Source organism: Malania oleifera, chromosome 4 (genome assembly GCF_029873635.1).
Source record: "Malania oleifera isolate guangnan ecotype guangnan chromosome 4, ASM2987363v1, whole genome shotgun sequence".
Taxonomy (NCBI): Eukaryota; Viridiplantae; Streptophyta; class Magnoliopsida; order Santalales; family Ximeniaceae; genus Malania; species Malania oleifera.
The window spans coordinates 30,355,538-30,368,869 of NC_080420.1; the positions used below are offsets into that span (position 1 = coordinate 30,355,538).

Below are 13,332 nucleotides of genomic sequence, written 5' to 3' on the forward strand. Positions count from 1 at the left end.
GTTCTTTGCCAATACAATGTTGCATTCACTTCAGTTGGCAGGAAAATTTCATCTCTTCACACCAGGACTACACTAAATAAGCAGCGGTGGGATTTTGTGCGCGTTATAAAAATATTAAAAATGGGAAATTGTCGTAATGGGGCAAGATTCTACTAATTGAATGAGGCAAATACTAGAGGCACATTGAGTTTAACTAGTTTGACATTATAATATTACACTTCTTTGACATTTTCCTTAATGAATTTGATTGATATAGTATTTTTTTTTTCTTTTGAAGATCTATTCACTCGCACATCTAAGATCAAATGAACCCATCCTAAATATTTCTCATCAAAGCCTTTACACAGAAGATTTCACTTTTTTTTTTTAAACTACTTCCAAAAGTAACAATATCATCTGCATATAAACAAAGCAATACAAAATATCATTTTCTTTTTAAAATTCAAGCATTTATTATATTTGTTAATGTAAAATCATAGTTCAATATTACCATATCAAACTTCTTATGCTATTATTTCAGTGCTTGTTCTAGGCCATATAAAGATTTAATTAACCTACACTTTGTCTTCTTGTCCTTCAACTATAAAGTCTTTCTCCTTTTGTGCATATATATCTCCATTAAATCCCCATAAAAATATTTTTAAAAACTTGTTTTAACATCCATTTAGTGCATAAATAATATCTGCATGGAAGCTAAAGCTAACAATAATCTAATGGTGTTTATGTTAATTGCAAGTGAATATATATTCTATACATTTCTTCAGAGTAAACATTTTGAGTCATTACTTTGTTTTACTTGTTTTAAAATACTTATTTGCAACCTATAGCTTTACTACATGAAGTAAATTAGATTCAAATTTATTGTGCATTATTGATTTAGTCTAATCGCTAATTGCTTTATTCAAAGAGATGGTTTTGTAGAAGATACAACTTCACTATAAGAAGTAAGATTGCCTTCAACTAAAAATAAGTAAAAGTTCTCTTCAAAGTTTTGTTGGGGAAGAGGTAGGTTTTGGAGGTGATGTCCAAAATACAATGGTCCAAAAAAACCTTTCCCAAGTCCAATCAGCACTAAGTAGAATAATTAATTATCCAAAAATAGAAATAGATAGCAACCAAATAAACAAAATCGGCCACACAATCACAAAGAAAATACCAAGATTTACATGAAAACCCTTCGATGTGAAGGGAAAAACCACGGGACCAAAGTTCACTTCTAATCTTCCACTATTTCAAATTAGTAGGTTACAAGAGGCCTTCCCTAGTTAAAACTAGAGGCATACATCAACAACAATCATCAAAAATCACAAATTCTTGGCATAGAAAAATAATATGAGTCATCACCATCAAGGTAAAATCAAACTTGAATGAGAAATGGAGTGATCTCGCCCAAAATAGGGACTGTTGTCCAAGCCACAAAACCAAAGTTGCAAAATTCTAAATGACAATCTAACGCAAGAATAAAGAAGGATGAGTCACAAACAATCTATCAAAATTTCATCTCAATTGGACAAGAAATCGTCATCTGATCATCAATGTCAAGCTGATTGCGCAAGCACCTTCAATCCTGAATTTTCAGCAAATAATTTTCTTCTCTCTGTCACTTTTTTTAGTTGTCCCAAGGATGCACGAAGTTCTCTTTTTCTACAGTGATAGCTTCCCAAAAAAGTATTTATTTACTTCTCAAAAAATGACCCTCCATCTTCCAAAGAAAGCTGCATTCGACTAATAAAGACCCACTCCTTTCTAAGATAACAATTGAGATACCAAGGGGATTTAAATCATTCTCATTATCGTTCTTCCCTTCTATTCTAACCCCCACTATGGATTTGCCTTTGTCAGGAACTGGAGGAACAGGGCAGATACCATTATTCTCCTTAGCTGCATCTTCAACTGCAAACTTTGAGGAAGCCTTACTATCATTTTTTAACTCTTCTTAGGGGTCTTCAGGGACCAAAATCGTCTTGCCATCATCTGCATTAGACTGGTCAACCCCAGGGTTTTTTCCTTCTTCCACCACCCTTATAGGGCTGGATGTAGCCACCTTTTCATTTTCTGCCCCTACAATTCCATAGGCATCAACAACTTCCTTAGTGTTTGGTAGCCTGGCATTCATCTTGGGTCTATACTGAGCAACATGAGGTTTTTTTACCCCATCTCTAGGACCGCAAAAAGCCTTAGAGTGGCCAATGGACTGACGGAACCTCGGAAGTTCTTCATACACTATTTCTTGGGAGATCTCAACTTCATCTGGAAGTAGAATTTTAACTCTGTGCTTAACTTCTTGTGTTATGTATATCTCTACCATGGCTCAAGCATAGGATATTCTACCCTTGGAAGTGGTTAATTTATCCATACATAGAGGTCTGCCAATTACTGAACAGATCCTTCCAATAGCTTCAAGGGACCATATTTCAAAAGGGAGATCCTTTTGTTGAACCTAGACAGGAACAACCATTCTATGCTCCAAACCAAATTGAAAGAATTTGGGCATTTTCTTGAGGATTAGAGTTCTTCCATGTATAAAGTAAGGACCTTTCTGTAAGACCTCATTAAGATCGTCCTCCCTTTAGAATTTAAGAACAATCCAATCCTTATCATGCTGGGAATTAAAAGGAAACTACCTACATGTGATAGACTCATTGGTTTTGATGGAGATTTGAACTGTATCTTTTGCTGCCAGGAGCATGAATCCATTGATCATATATTTTTTAATTGCAGGTTCTCCTCCCAGGTTTGGAACACAATTAGAGGTTGGCTGGGGTTCAACAGGGCTATGACAACACTAAAAGCTGCAGTGAAATGGCTATGAAAAGAGGTCAGGGGCACTGGAATACATTCAGTAGGCAAGAGAGTTGGCCTGACCTCTACTATTTATCTCATATGGAATGCCAGGAATAGAAAAAGATTTGAAGGAAAATCCATATCCCCAAAGGAGCCGATAGTGACCATCCAGAAACATATACACAGTGGTCTATGACAGATTTGGGCTACACATAGTTGGAGGAATATAATCTCAATTTGGATCTTGTTGTATGAGTTTTGGATTTGTAATTGGCCAAAATGCCCTTGGAATGCCCAGGTTCTTTTGTGTTCCTGTGTGTTGACTTATTGCTTGCAATTTAGATGGGACTTATATGTCTCCCCTATACCTGGGTATGTCCGAAGTTCCATCTTAAATTATTTTTATTAGTAGGAGGTGTTTTATAAAAATAGTAAAAGTGAAAGGTTCAAAAATTCTACTGTACAAGTTAACTATTGATTATCTATTTTATTTTTAGATGGAAACATGTTTTAACAAGCAAAGAATTAATCATATTTATTAGCCCCCATTTGAAACTAGAAAAAATATTATGCAAAGTAGAAGAAAAAAAATTCAAAAATATCTACTTTTAATTGTTTGGTTATCAAGGAAAATAGGAAAAAAAAATTAAAAATATACCAATCTAGTGAATAAAAGTTTGACATTACATGTTATCAATATTTTATTTTTCTTAATTTCAACCTATAATTTTTTTTATTTTTAATAATAAATAAAATGAACGAGTTTCCTTATTTTCCTTTAAACATACCCTTAAAATTCTATTATTTTCCTTAATCATATTTAAGTATTTAGTTTTTTTATTATAATTGATCTTGCACTATGATTTTATAAATGTTGACTTACTAAATACTTCATCCTCAGTCTTAATTAGATATATGTAAAAAAAAAAAATTTGTATTATTATCAATAGATATTGCAATATATTTGTTACTGTCTCTGGTAAAATTAGAACCACAAACATCATTGTGGACTCTCTTTTACAATAATAATGTCTATAGATTTCTTTATAAGCTTTCATAATTTGTTTAGCTTGCATTATATTTCACATTTATTACTAAAATCTAGTTTTAAGACTTAAATTTCAATTTTTTTATAAAATTAATATGCCCCAAGCTCTTAGGCCAAAAATTACTAGATTCTAAAAGGATGCTTGAGCCATGCTTGGATGTAATTTTTATCCCCGTCAACACTATTGTTTTATCTAATATTGAAGAATTAATAATTTTGATAATGTAATAAATAATTACCAAAAAAACCAAAACCAAGAGTAAGATTGCTCCTTTATTATCGATTAGTTGCAGGCTCGAATTCAATAAAACAGCCTATTTACATAAAAGTAGGTATAAAACTGCATACTCTGACGATCCTATCCCCATGTCCTCCTGCAAAGTAAGGAGCTTTATGGCCGAGGGAAAGTGCTTTTTTCTATAAAAATAAATAAATAAATAATTACCGAAAAGACTCGATCCTTTTTATATTTGTAAGACAAGTTTCAAGAATGCCAAGATTGGGATAAAAATAGTAATGCTAACAAACCTATCAAACCAACCTAACCTACCCCATCAATGGACTGTGATAGCCACCCTAACATAGCCTAAACACTGGTATGCAGTCTCCATCACATACAAGGAGGAAGGCAGTAAAATAAAACCCTCTGTTTTGGGATCTCTTCAACCAAGCGACGCCTTGCCCAGAGGCAGGGCCATTTCAACCACTTTGCGGGGCAGATAGAGACCACCACATTTCCACTAAATCTGCAAATCGTGAGACAACAAAAAAGCCTAAACCCAATTGCACATTTTTCTCTTTTTAATCGTTTGAAGAATTCCATCTGTAATGAAGCACAGCAATGGCAAGCAGTTTGAATCCATGATATAAATCTAGGCAAGCCGTGGAGTAATACTCTATTTTGGACTTAAATGCCCTTGGATGTGACAAAGACTACACCCCATGAATTTCATTAACTTGTAAGATACAGGATATTATTGATACTTCAGAAATAAGCTCAATTGGAAAAAATAATGACACGATTTCCTAATATAATTTCGTAGCTTGAAGAAATGGAAAGCCCCGGAACCATCCCTTACAAACAGAACATTATGTGGAAGATATCATGAATTTTAGAGATGAATTTTGACGGATGGTGTGAAACAGGAATGCATGAAGATGGGGGAGGAGGGTTGGGTTTTTTCTCCTTTCTCCTCCTCAGCTGGAAGAACTGCTGCATTGCATCTGCGCACTCAGATGCCAATACCCCTCGCCGTATGTTCATTTTTGGGTGGAATGGGTGGACCGGGGCAGGAGGCTTGTCTGTAATTTCTGAGCCATTTCCTCCTTCACCGCTATGAGGGAAGAGTCTGCAAATCAACGTTTATAGTTGAAATTTAGCAAACCTTTTAACTTCAAAATAATCTCTCATTTGTTTGACAGATCTAGTTGTATTTGACATTAGCTACTAGAAGAAATTTAATAACAGAAACACTACAGCTCTTCTGTCAATTTAAATATTCTCCATATTATTGTAATAAAAACTTGTGTCTCTGTCGGTTCTGTTTAGGCAGGCTGGAAAACATGGTAGGTGAAGGCTGCATTTCATATGGATTTCAATTTCAATCAGTTCCAGCCTCTTCTGGTTATTCCAGCATCAGATCAGTAATGCAGAAATGCAGGAACCAGTTCACTAATACATCAATTAAATAATGATAAAAAATTTACAAAGTATTCAAAGTAATGATGTTTCTATCCAGTATGCCATATGATGATACATGACATGTTGAAGCTAACTAATAAAATTCATAGTTAAAAGGATCAGAGGATTCATTAACAGAATACTGACGCTGCTCGTATATCCTAGACCTCAAACGTGAGCATTGTTTACTTATTCAGTAAAGACTGTATATACATTTATTTTGTTATGTGAGGTTCAACATTCCATTTATGTTCAACAACAGTCTAATATATGAGAACAGAATTAGGCACCATGTTTTATCAGGCTCCAGCATGACTGTATGACCACAATATGAATGATATCATTTGAAGAACATGACCAGTCCTTGCCCATAAGTCAAATAGATAGAGACAACATATCCAATTCTAGTGATATTTCAAGACAATACTAGAAAGTTGTCAGTAACTAAGAAAAAGCTACAATGAAATTTTTCTTTTAAGAAAAAAAAATCCAAAACAAACAAAAAAACAAGAATGTGAAACACATACCTTATCCAGCTGCCATCAGCTCCTAGAAGCTTATTAGGGGCTCCCCACACTAGACTGTCAATCCTAGCTTGAAGTATGGCTCCAGCACACATAGGGCATGGTTCAAGTGTCACATAAAGTGTTGTCTCCTGAAGAAAAATAATTGGGAATGTCAAGTTGAATAACTTTAATGAAAAAAGAAACAGCTTCATGCGAGAAAAAGCAATTAACATTAATTGTTGAGAAAAAAAATGTTTTTAAGTAGTGCCAGCAGTGGTTTGAACTGTGAAGATGCAAGGCATGAGATTGCACCCCAAGCAAGGCAAGGTGTAAGCCTCAAGGCTTTGGGCCTAAGCCTTTTGCCTTTGGCAATTTAATTATAATTTTCAAATATATATACATTGTAGTATAAAAAACAGAAATTTAATTAAATAAATTATGAAATCAGTTATATAAAACTCCAACACTTCAAATTCACAAAATTCAAGCTGTCTTTGCACATGAATTATCAAGCTACAGTCGCGTGCCTATCCAAGGATGAGTTACCTTTCTGGCCAGTAAAAATAAATAAACAGCAGGGTGCTATGGGAATATAAAATTAGAAGGTTAAACAATGGAAGCAGGGTGAAGACCTTGTATAATGTGAGGGTATTATTGTAGTTGTAATGCATGGATGGATAGGCCATTGCGTGGAACTCATAGTGCTATTGCATTTCATTGCAATGAGATAATACATGGCATGCCTTTATATAGGCATGGAAGTCAGTTACAAGGTGGGCTGGCCAACTTGGGCATTAAATGCATGGCCAACTCTTAATTTGTAATATTGGCATAATCTCTAAATTCCTCGAATTTTCCTGCTAATTCTCTGCCTTGGTTAATGAGTCCACCAGCTGCTCTTTGGTGTGTACAAATTGTAAATGAATTTCTCCTTTCTGCACCCTCATAAAGTGATTTCATAGGTCTTTGTTGTGGGTTACTGGATTCTTCATCATAGCAATCGCAGATATATTGTCACAGTAAATAGTTGTGGGAGCATCAACAAATTAGCCATACTGCTCCACATGCCATGTCTGTCGAAATGTAATCTGCTCTGTTTTTTGCTTTTTGGGTGCCCGTGGAATTATTTAAGATCCCAAGCAAAATATATATCCAAATGTGCTCCTCTGGTCATCAATCAATCCTTCCCAGTCAATGTCAGTGTATCCGACAAGCTTGTTCTCTTTTCCCTAACATATCTAATACCAAAATTTTTTTTTTTTTTTTTTTTTGGTAAAAGAGGGCGGCACCTCCTAATTTTATTAGAAAACCCCTGACTTATGACGAAAGAATACCGTGGTTCCAAGCTTGAGACTTTGGGACAACAACAGCAAACTCCAAGACCCTAAATAAAACTAACTTAACCAACATAAACCAAAGACCAGCAACCAAACAAAAAAGCCAAGAACTAAACCACTAAAAGTGGAAAACAAGCAAAACTCCAAAAGATAATACAAAACATCATGAGCGCAAAGAAGGAGAACCCAACAAATCCAATCGAATCATTCCCCTGACTTGCTGAGGAAGATCATCCTAACAACGATATGATCGAGAAATACTAGATTCACCCTATTTGGCAAAGAAATCTACATTTTTATTCGCCTCCCTATAACATGTTCCACTTTGAACTGTATGCCTCTCAATGTTAGCATAAGCTCTTCCCACAATTCCCATAAGTTCCAAACCAAGCACTTCCCAGAATTTATTCACTGAACCAACAAAGCAGAGTCACAAGCAATCTCCACTTGATCAAATCCAAGATCTTTGCACAGATTAATCCCTAAAATAATCGCCTTCAATTCAGTCATGTTATTTGTTCCATAACCTAATAATGAGGAAGAAGCTACTTTAAATAAACATTTTTCATCTCTTATCACGCCTCCACCACCACAATTACCTGGGTTACCTCTACAGCTCCCATCCACATTCAACTTAACCCAACCTATCCCAGGTTTCACCATCTGACTACACGAACCCTCACATTTTTTACTTGAATATCCAAAGCACAAAGGACTCCAATATCCATGCAAGAAGCAGGTGCACATTTATTTAACTTGTCTGAAATGGATCTCAGCCAATATTTAATATCAAGTCACACGGTTCTCACCGAATCATAAATTGATTCCATCTTGGCCCTACATCAACGAGTCCAGAGTCTCCAAATGATGAGACTAGGTATAAGACCTACCAAAATGCCTAACTATGAGGCCTGTCTTGCACAACTAAACCAGACATTAACTCTGTCTTTCCAAGTACTTGTTGCCATACAACTAACACCCAACGCCACTGCTGCTTTTTTCCATACCTCCTGAGCAAAAGATCCAGTGCAAAACACATAGTCTAGAGATTCAATCTTGGCATTTGAACAACAATCACATCGAGGGGCCATCTGAACACCTACTTCTTTAATACGAGTATCAACCGGAAGACGAGCGAACCAAGACATCCACATACAAATTGACACCCTTTTTGGCAACATAGGATGCCAGATCCATTTTGCAACTGAGAATTCCTTTTTATGCTCCCTTATAATTTCCCAAGTAAAGTGGTGAATTTCCCATCTGTTGAAGGTTCCCAAATTACTATATCTGGACCCTCCTTGCAAGAAATAGCAGAGTTCATTACTTCCTCAGTCTGATCTTCACCCAACAGATCCACTAATAAATCAACATTCCACCCATCTCTATCCCAACAATCTCGAGTTCGTAGCTTATGGTTACTGATTTCCTGAACCTTAGCAAAAAGGGGACCGGAGGCTAACCAACGATCAAACCAGAAAGAAGCCGACCCTTCTTTAATTCAAACACGGACATGCTCTAAAACTTCTAGAATCACACAAACAATCGATCTCCAAAATCTGGTTCCTTTATCTAGTTTCATTTCTCTCAGGTGGTGTTTCTTATACAAATACTTGGCTTTAAAGAATTGAGTCCACAGATTATCCATAGTTAACAATTTCCACACAAACTTCATATGCAATGATTTTTTTACCTCCTCCAAATCCCTAACACCCAAACCACCCTCACAAACAAGCTTACATATATTAGACTAGGAACACCAATTCATTTTCCTTTTGTCATTTACTCCACTCCAAAAAAAATTCGATAACATAGAATTTATCTTTTTGAAGATAGTATTAGGAATGTCCAATACCGCCAATTGATGAACCACCATTGATGAAAATACATGCTTAATTAAAATTAGGCGGCCCCCTTGAGATAAAAGCTTAAATTTCCAACCCGCTATCTTTTTCCTCAATTTATCAACTAGGGATTCTAAAATACGGGCCGTAAGACGTCTCGATACCAAAGGAACACCCAAGAATGTAGCAAGGAAACCTCCTTCCGCAAAGCCAGTTGTCTTTAACATCTCTTCCGAGCAAAAGCAATTCTCTTTGACAAAATGACTTTTCTTTATTTATCAATTGACCAAACCAATCCTCATACTTCTTCAGAGTCTTAATAAGCATTCGAATGGAATTCTCTTGCCATTCGCAAAAATAAGAATGTCATCTGCATAGAGAAGGTGAGATACCAAAGGCGCCCCACAAGGATGATAGTAAGCCCCTATCTTATTCTCCATAAAATTTTTCTTTAGAAGCCGAGAGAGAACTTCCTGTAAAATAATAAATAGATAAGGAGATAGAGGATCTTCTTGGCAAAGCCCTCGAGAAGGTTTAAAGAAACATTTACAAGTGTCATTCATCATAATGGAGAACCAAAGAGAGGAAACACATTCCGCAACTAAACCACATAATCTTCGTGAGAAACCAAAGCTTTCCAGAACCAAGTTTTAAAAAATCCCAATCGACCCTATCATATGCCTTAGCCATGTCCACTTTGATCATTACATTTGCACCATTTGACTTTTTATGCAAAGAATGAACCATTTCTTGTGCCAAAGAAATATTTTCAAATATACTTCTACCAGGAATGAAAGCTCCCTGTTCCGGAGAAATCAATGCAGACAATAAACCTGTTATCCTTGCAACAATAATTTTTGAAAAAATTTTGTAGATAATACTACAAAGACTAATAGGCCTAAACTTGTCAAAACTCTGAGAATTCTAAACTTTTGGGATTAGAACAATGTAAGAAGCAGAATAAAATCTAGGAAGAGGAGACCCAGCAAAAAAATCTCTAGCTGCATCGATCACGTCTTCTTTTACAATATCCCAGCAATCCTAGAAAAAAGCCGAACCAAAACCATCCGGACCTGGGCTACTATTTCTCGGGATAGAAAGAATAGCATCCCTTACCTCCACCTCAGACGGTTCACGACAAAGATCAATATTCTCCTCTTTAAAAACCATAGGAGATATTATATCAACAAGGTTAGTTGTTCGATTGGGTCCTACGCCTGTTAAGAAAGTTCGAAAATATCTTACTGCACCCTCATGAACAGCCTCCATAGAATCCAACACTTCTCCATTTGGAAGTTTCAATGAATGAATCATAGTCTTCTTCCTCCTTTGGTTCACAAATGCATGAAAGAACTTTGTATTGTTATCCCCCGCCTCCAACCGTTTCTTTTTGGCTAGCTGAAAAATACGAATCTCCTCCCTCTTTTCCCATGCTTCCAACTCGAGTTTAGTAAGGAAAAAATCTTCCTCCATTTCTGGCGAATACCCTTCCTGAAGCTGAGCCTCTAAAGCCTTCATACTTTCCTCCAATTTTTTAATATTTTGATGTACATGTCCAAAAACCTATTTTGTTCCAGTTTCGAATTGCAACTTTCGTATGTTTCAATTTACCAGCAAGTCTAACTAAACCCGAACCATGAGACTCCTCCCTCCAGGCTTCCTCCACGCAAGACTTAAAAGACTGGTGCGTGCTTCACATATTCTGATACCTGAAGGGAGAAGGACCATACCGATGCAGATTTCTATGAAATCGAATAATCAATGGGTTATGATCTAAAGTACTCTTTTCATACTCAAAATAAATATTTGGCAAAACTTGGAGAAGATTTGAATTATAGAGCACCCTATCCAATTTTGCCCAACTCTGAGAATTACCACTGTGACCATTACAACAAGACATGTTGTTGCCAGTACCAACCAAATCCATAAGACCCAATGCAGATTTCTATGAAATCAAATAATCAGTGGGTTATGATTTGAAGTCCTCTTTCCATACTCAAAATAAATATTTGGCAAAACTTAGAGAAGATTCAAATTATAGAGCACCCTATCCAGTTTTGCCCAACTCCGAGAATTACCACTGTGACCATTACACCAAGACATGTTGTTGCCAGTACCAACCAAATCCATAAAACCAAAGTTGTCCAAGCAATTGTTAAATTCCTCCATAGCCGATAACGGCCTCATATGACCACCAATACGTTCTGAATCTGAACAGATGATATTAAAATCTCCCGACACTAACCAAGGGAAATTATCCCTCTTAACAAACTCCAAATCATTCCAAAGTTCTCGGCGATCTGTTTGACGACATTTAGCATAAACAAAAGAAGCCAAGAAAATCTGGTCCACAGAACTAAAAATACCCGAAATAACTTGATCAGACATATGTTGTAACTCAAAGTGCACTTCCTCTTCCCAAAATATCCAAATTTTACCCCCCCACTGAAGCATTCGCACAAAAATTCAAAAAATTTAGAAAGTCAACCTATTGCGACGTCAAACTTTCATCAGAAAATGGCTCTGAAAGAACCAAAATAGAAGGCGAAAAATTCCTCATTAACTTTTGTAAAATTCTTTTAGCTGCTATTAGGTGTAGCTTGCAAGGTTGATGCATAAATCTTGGAATCACTAACTGGGTGAACAATATCTGGCCTTGTGTTGGTTAAATATATTAAGGAACCAACAAGGCTTCAATATGTTTTTTCATCAACCTTTGATGTCCCATCATTCAACTGTAGCTTCTTGTTCACGGCGAGTTGGGTAGAAATTGGCTTGCAATTATTCACTAGGAATTTCTTCAGTAAGTCTTTGAGATTTTTCTCTTTGAGAAATAAATATCTCAATTTCTGTTTGCCGGACTTGAATTCCAAGAAAATATTTCATAAGACATAAATCTGTCATATCGTACTCTTTCGTCATGGCTTCCTTGAATTTTTACACCATTGCTAGATCTGTGTTTATGCAAATTAAATCATCAACAAATACACAAACAACAAGAAAATCTTTCTTAGCTCCTTTCTTGACATTTAGTGCGGGCTCATTCTGACTTTTCTAGAACCCATTTTGACGGAAGTAGGAATCAGTTTTGCTATTCCAGGCTCATCAAGCTTGCTTTAATCTGTACAAAGGCTTTTCATAGTCTATAAACTTTATCTTCCTGACCTGGTATAGAATAACCGTTAGGTTGCTCCACATAAACTTCTTCTTCCTATTCTCCATTGAGAAATATTGATTTAACATCCAACTAGAACACTTGCGACTCCAATTAGCTACCAAGGCAAAAATTGGTCTTATCGTCTCCTTGCGAACCATAGGCCAAAGTCTCATTGAAGTACATTCCAGGCTATTGTGAATAGCCTTTTGCAACTATATGGGCCTTATTCTTATGTATTGTGGCCATAGTTAGAGTCTTATGATTCGCAATTCAATTCTTACGATTTGTGTCAATTCCACACCAAAAGGAGGATGCATAGACAAGGAGGACGCATCCATAAAAGGGGATGCACATCTAAAAGAGGATGCATACATGAGGAGGACACATGTAAGAGGAGAATGCATATAGAAACATGATGCATCCGCAAGAAAGATGCACCCAAAAGGAAGGTGCATCAATGAGAAGGATGCATCTAGAATGAGGGTGCATCCTGGAGGAGGACACATCCGCAAGAAGGAAGCATTTAGGAGGATGCATCCATGTGGAGAACACATCCGCAAGGAGGCTGCATTCACAAGGAGAATGCATCTGCAAGGAGGATAAGGGAGGAGACATCCACAAGGAAGACACATCCAAATGGAGGATGCAACTAGAAGGAGGCATCTAGGAAGAGGGTGCATCCACAAGGAGGACGTATCCACAAGGAGGGTGGGATCTACGCGGAGGATGCATTCGTAAGGAAGATGCATCTACAAGAAGGATGAATTTAGGGAGGAGGGTACATCGAGAAGGAGGATGCATCCACAAGAAAGATACATCCACTAGGAGGATGCATGTAGGAGTACACATCTAGAAGGAGAATGTGTCTGGGAAAGCAAAAATGCATCTAGGATGAGGACACATCTGCAAGGAGGATGTATCTAGGAGAAAGATGCATCTACAAGGAGGACACATCCATGAGGGAGTGCATCCAAA

At 36.6% G+C, this 13,332-nt stretch overlaps 1 protein-coding gene across 2 annotated transcripts in view; it reads right to left on the reverse strand.

Annotated features, from left to right (window-relative positions):
• Positions 1 to 4,699: 4,699 nt before the first annotated feature.
• LOC131153128 (tRNA(adenine(34)) deaminase, chloroplastic) overlaps positions 4,700 to 13,332 on the reverse strand; it is a 42,674-nt gene continuing 34,041 nt past the window's right edge. For both annotated transcript variants that reach the window (XM_058105205.1, XM_058105206.1), the window contains 2 exons: positions 6,041 to 6,168; positions 4,700 to 5,181 (listed from right to left, as the gene is read on the reverse strand). In XM_058105205.1, coding sequence (XP_057961188.1) covers positions 4,908 to 5,181; positions 6,041 to 6,168 — 402 coding nt within the window. In that variant the 3' untranslated portion in view covers positions 4,700 to 4,907. The remainder of the gene's footprint in view (positions 5,182 to 6,040; positions 6,169 to 13,332) is intronic.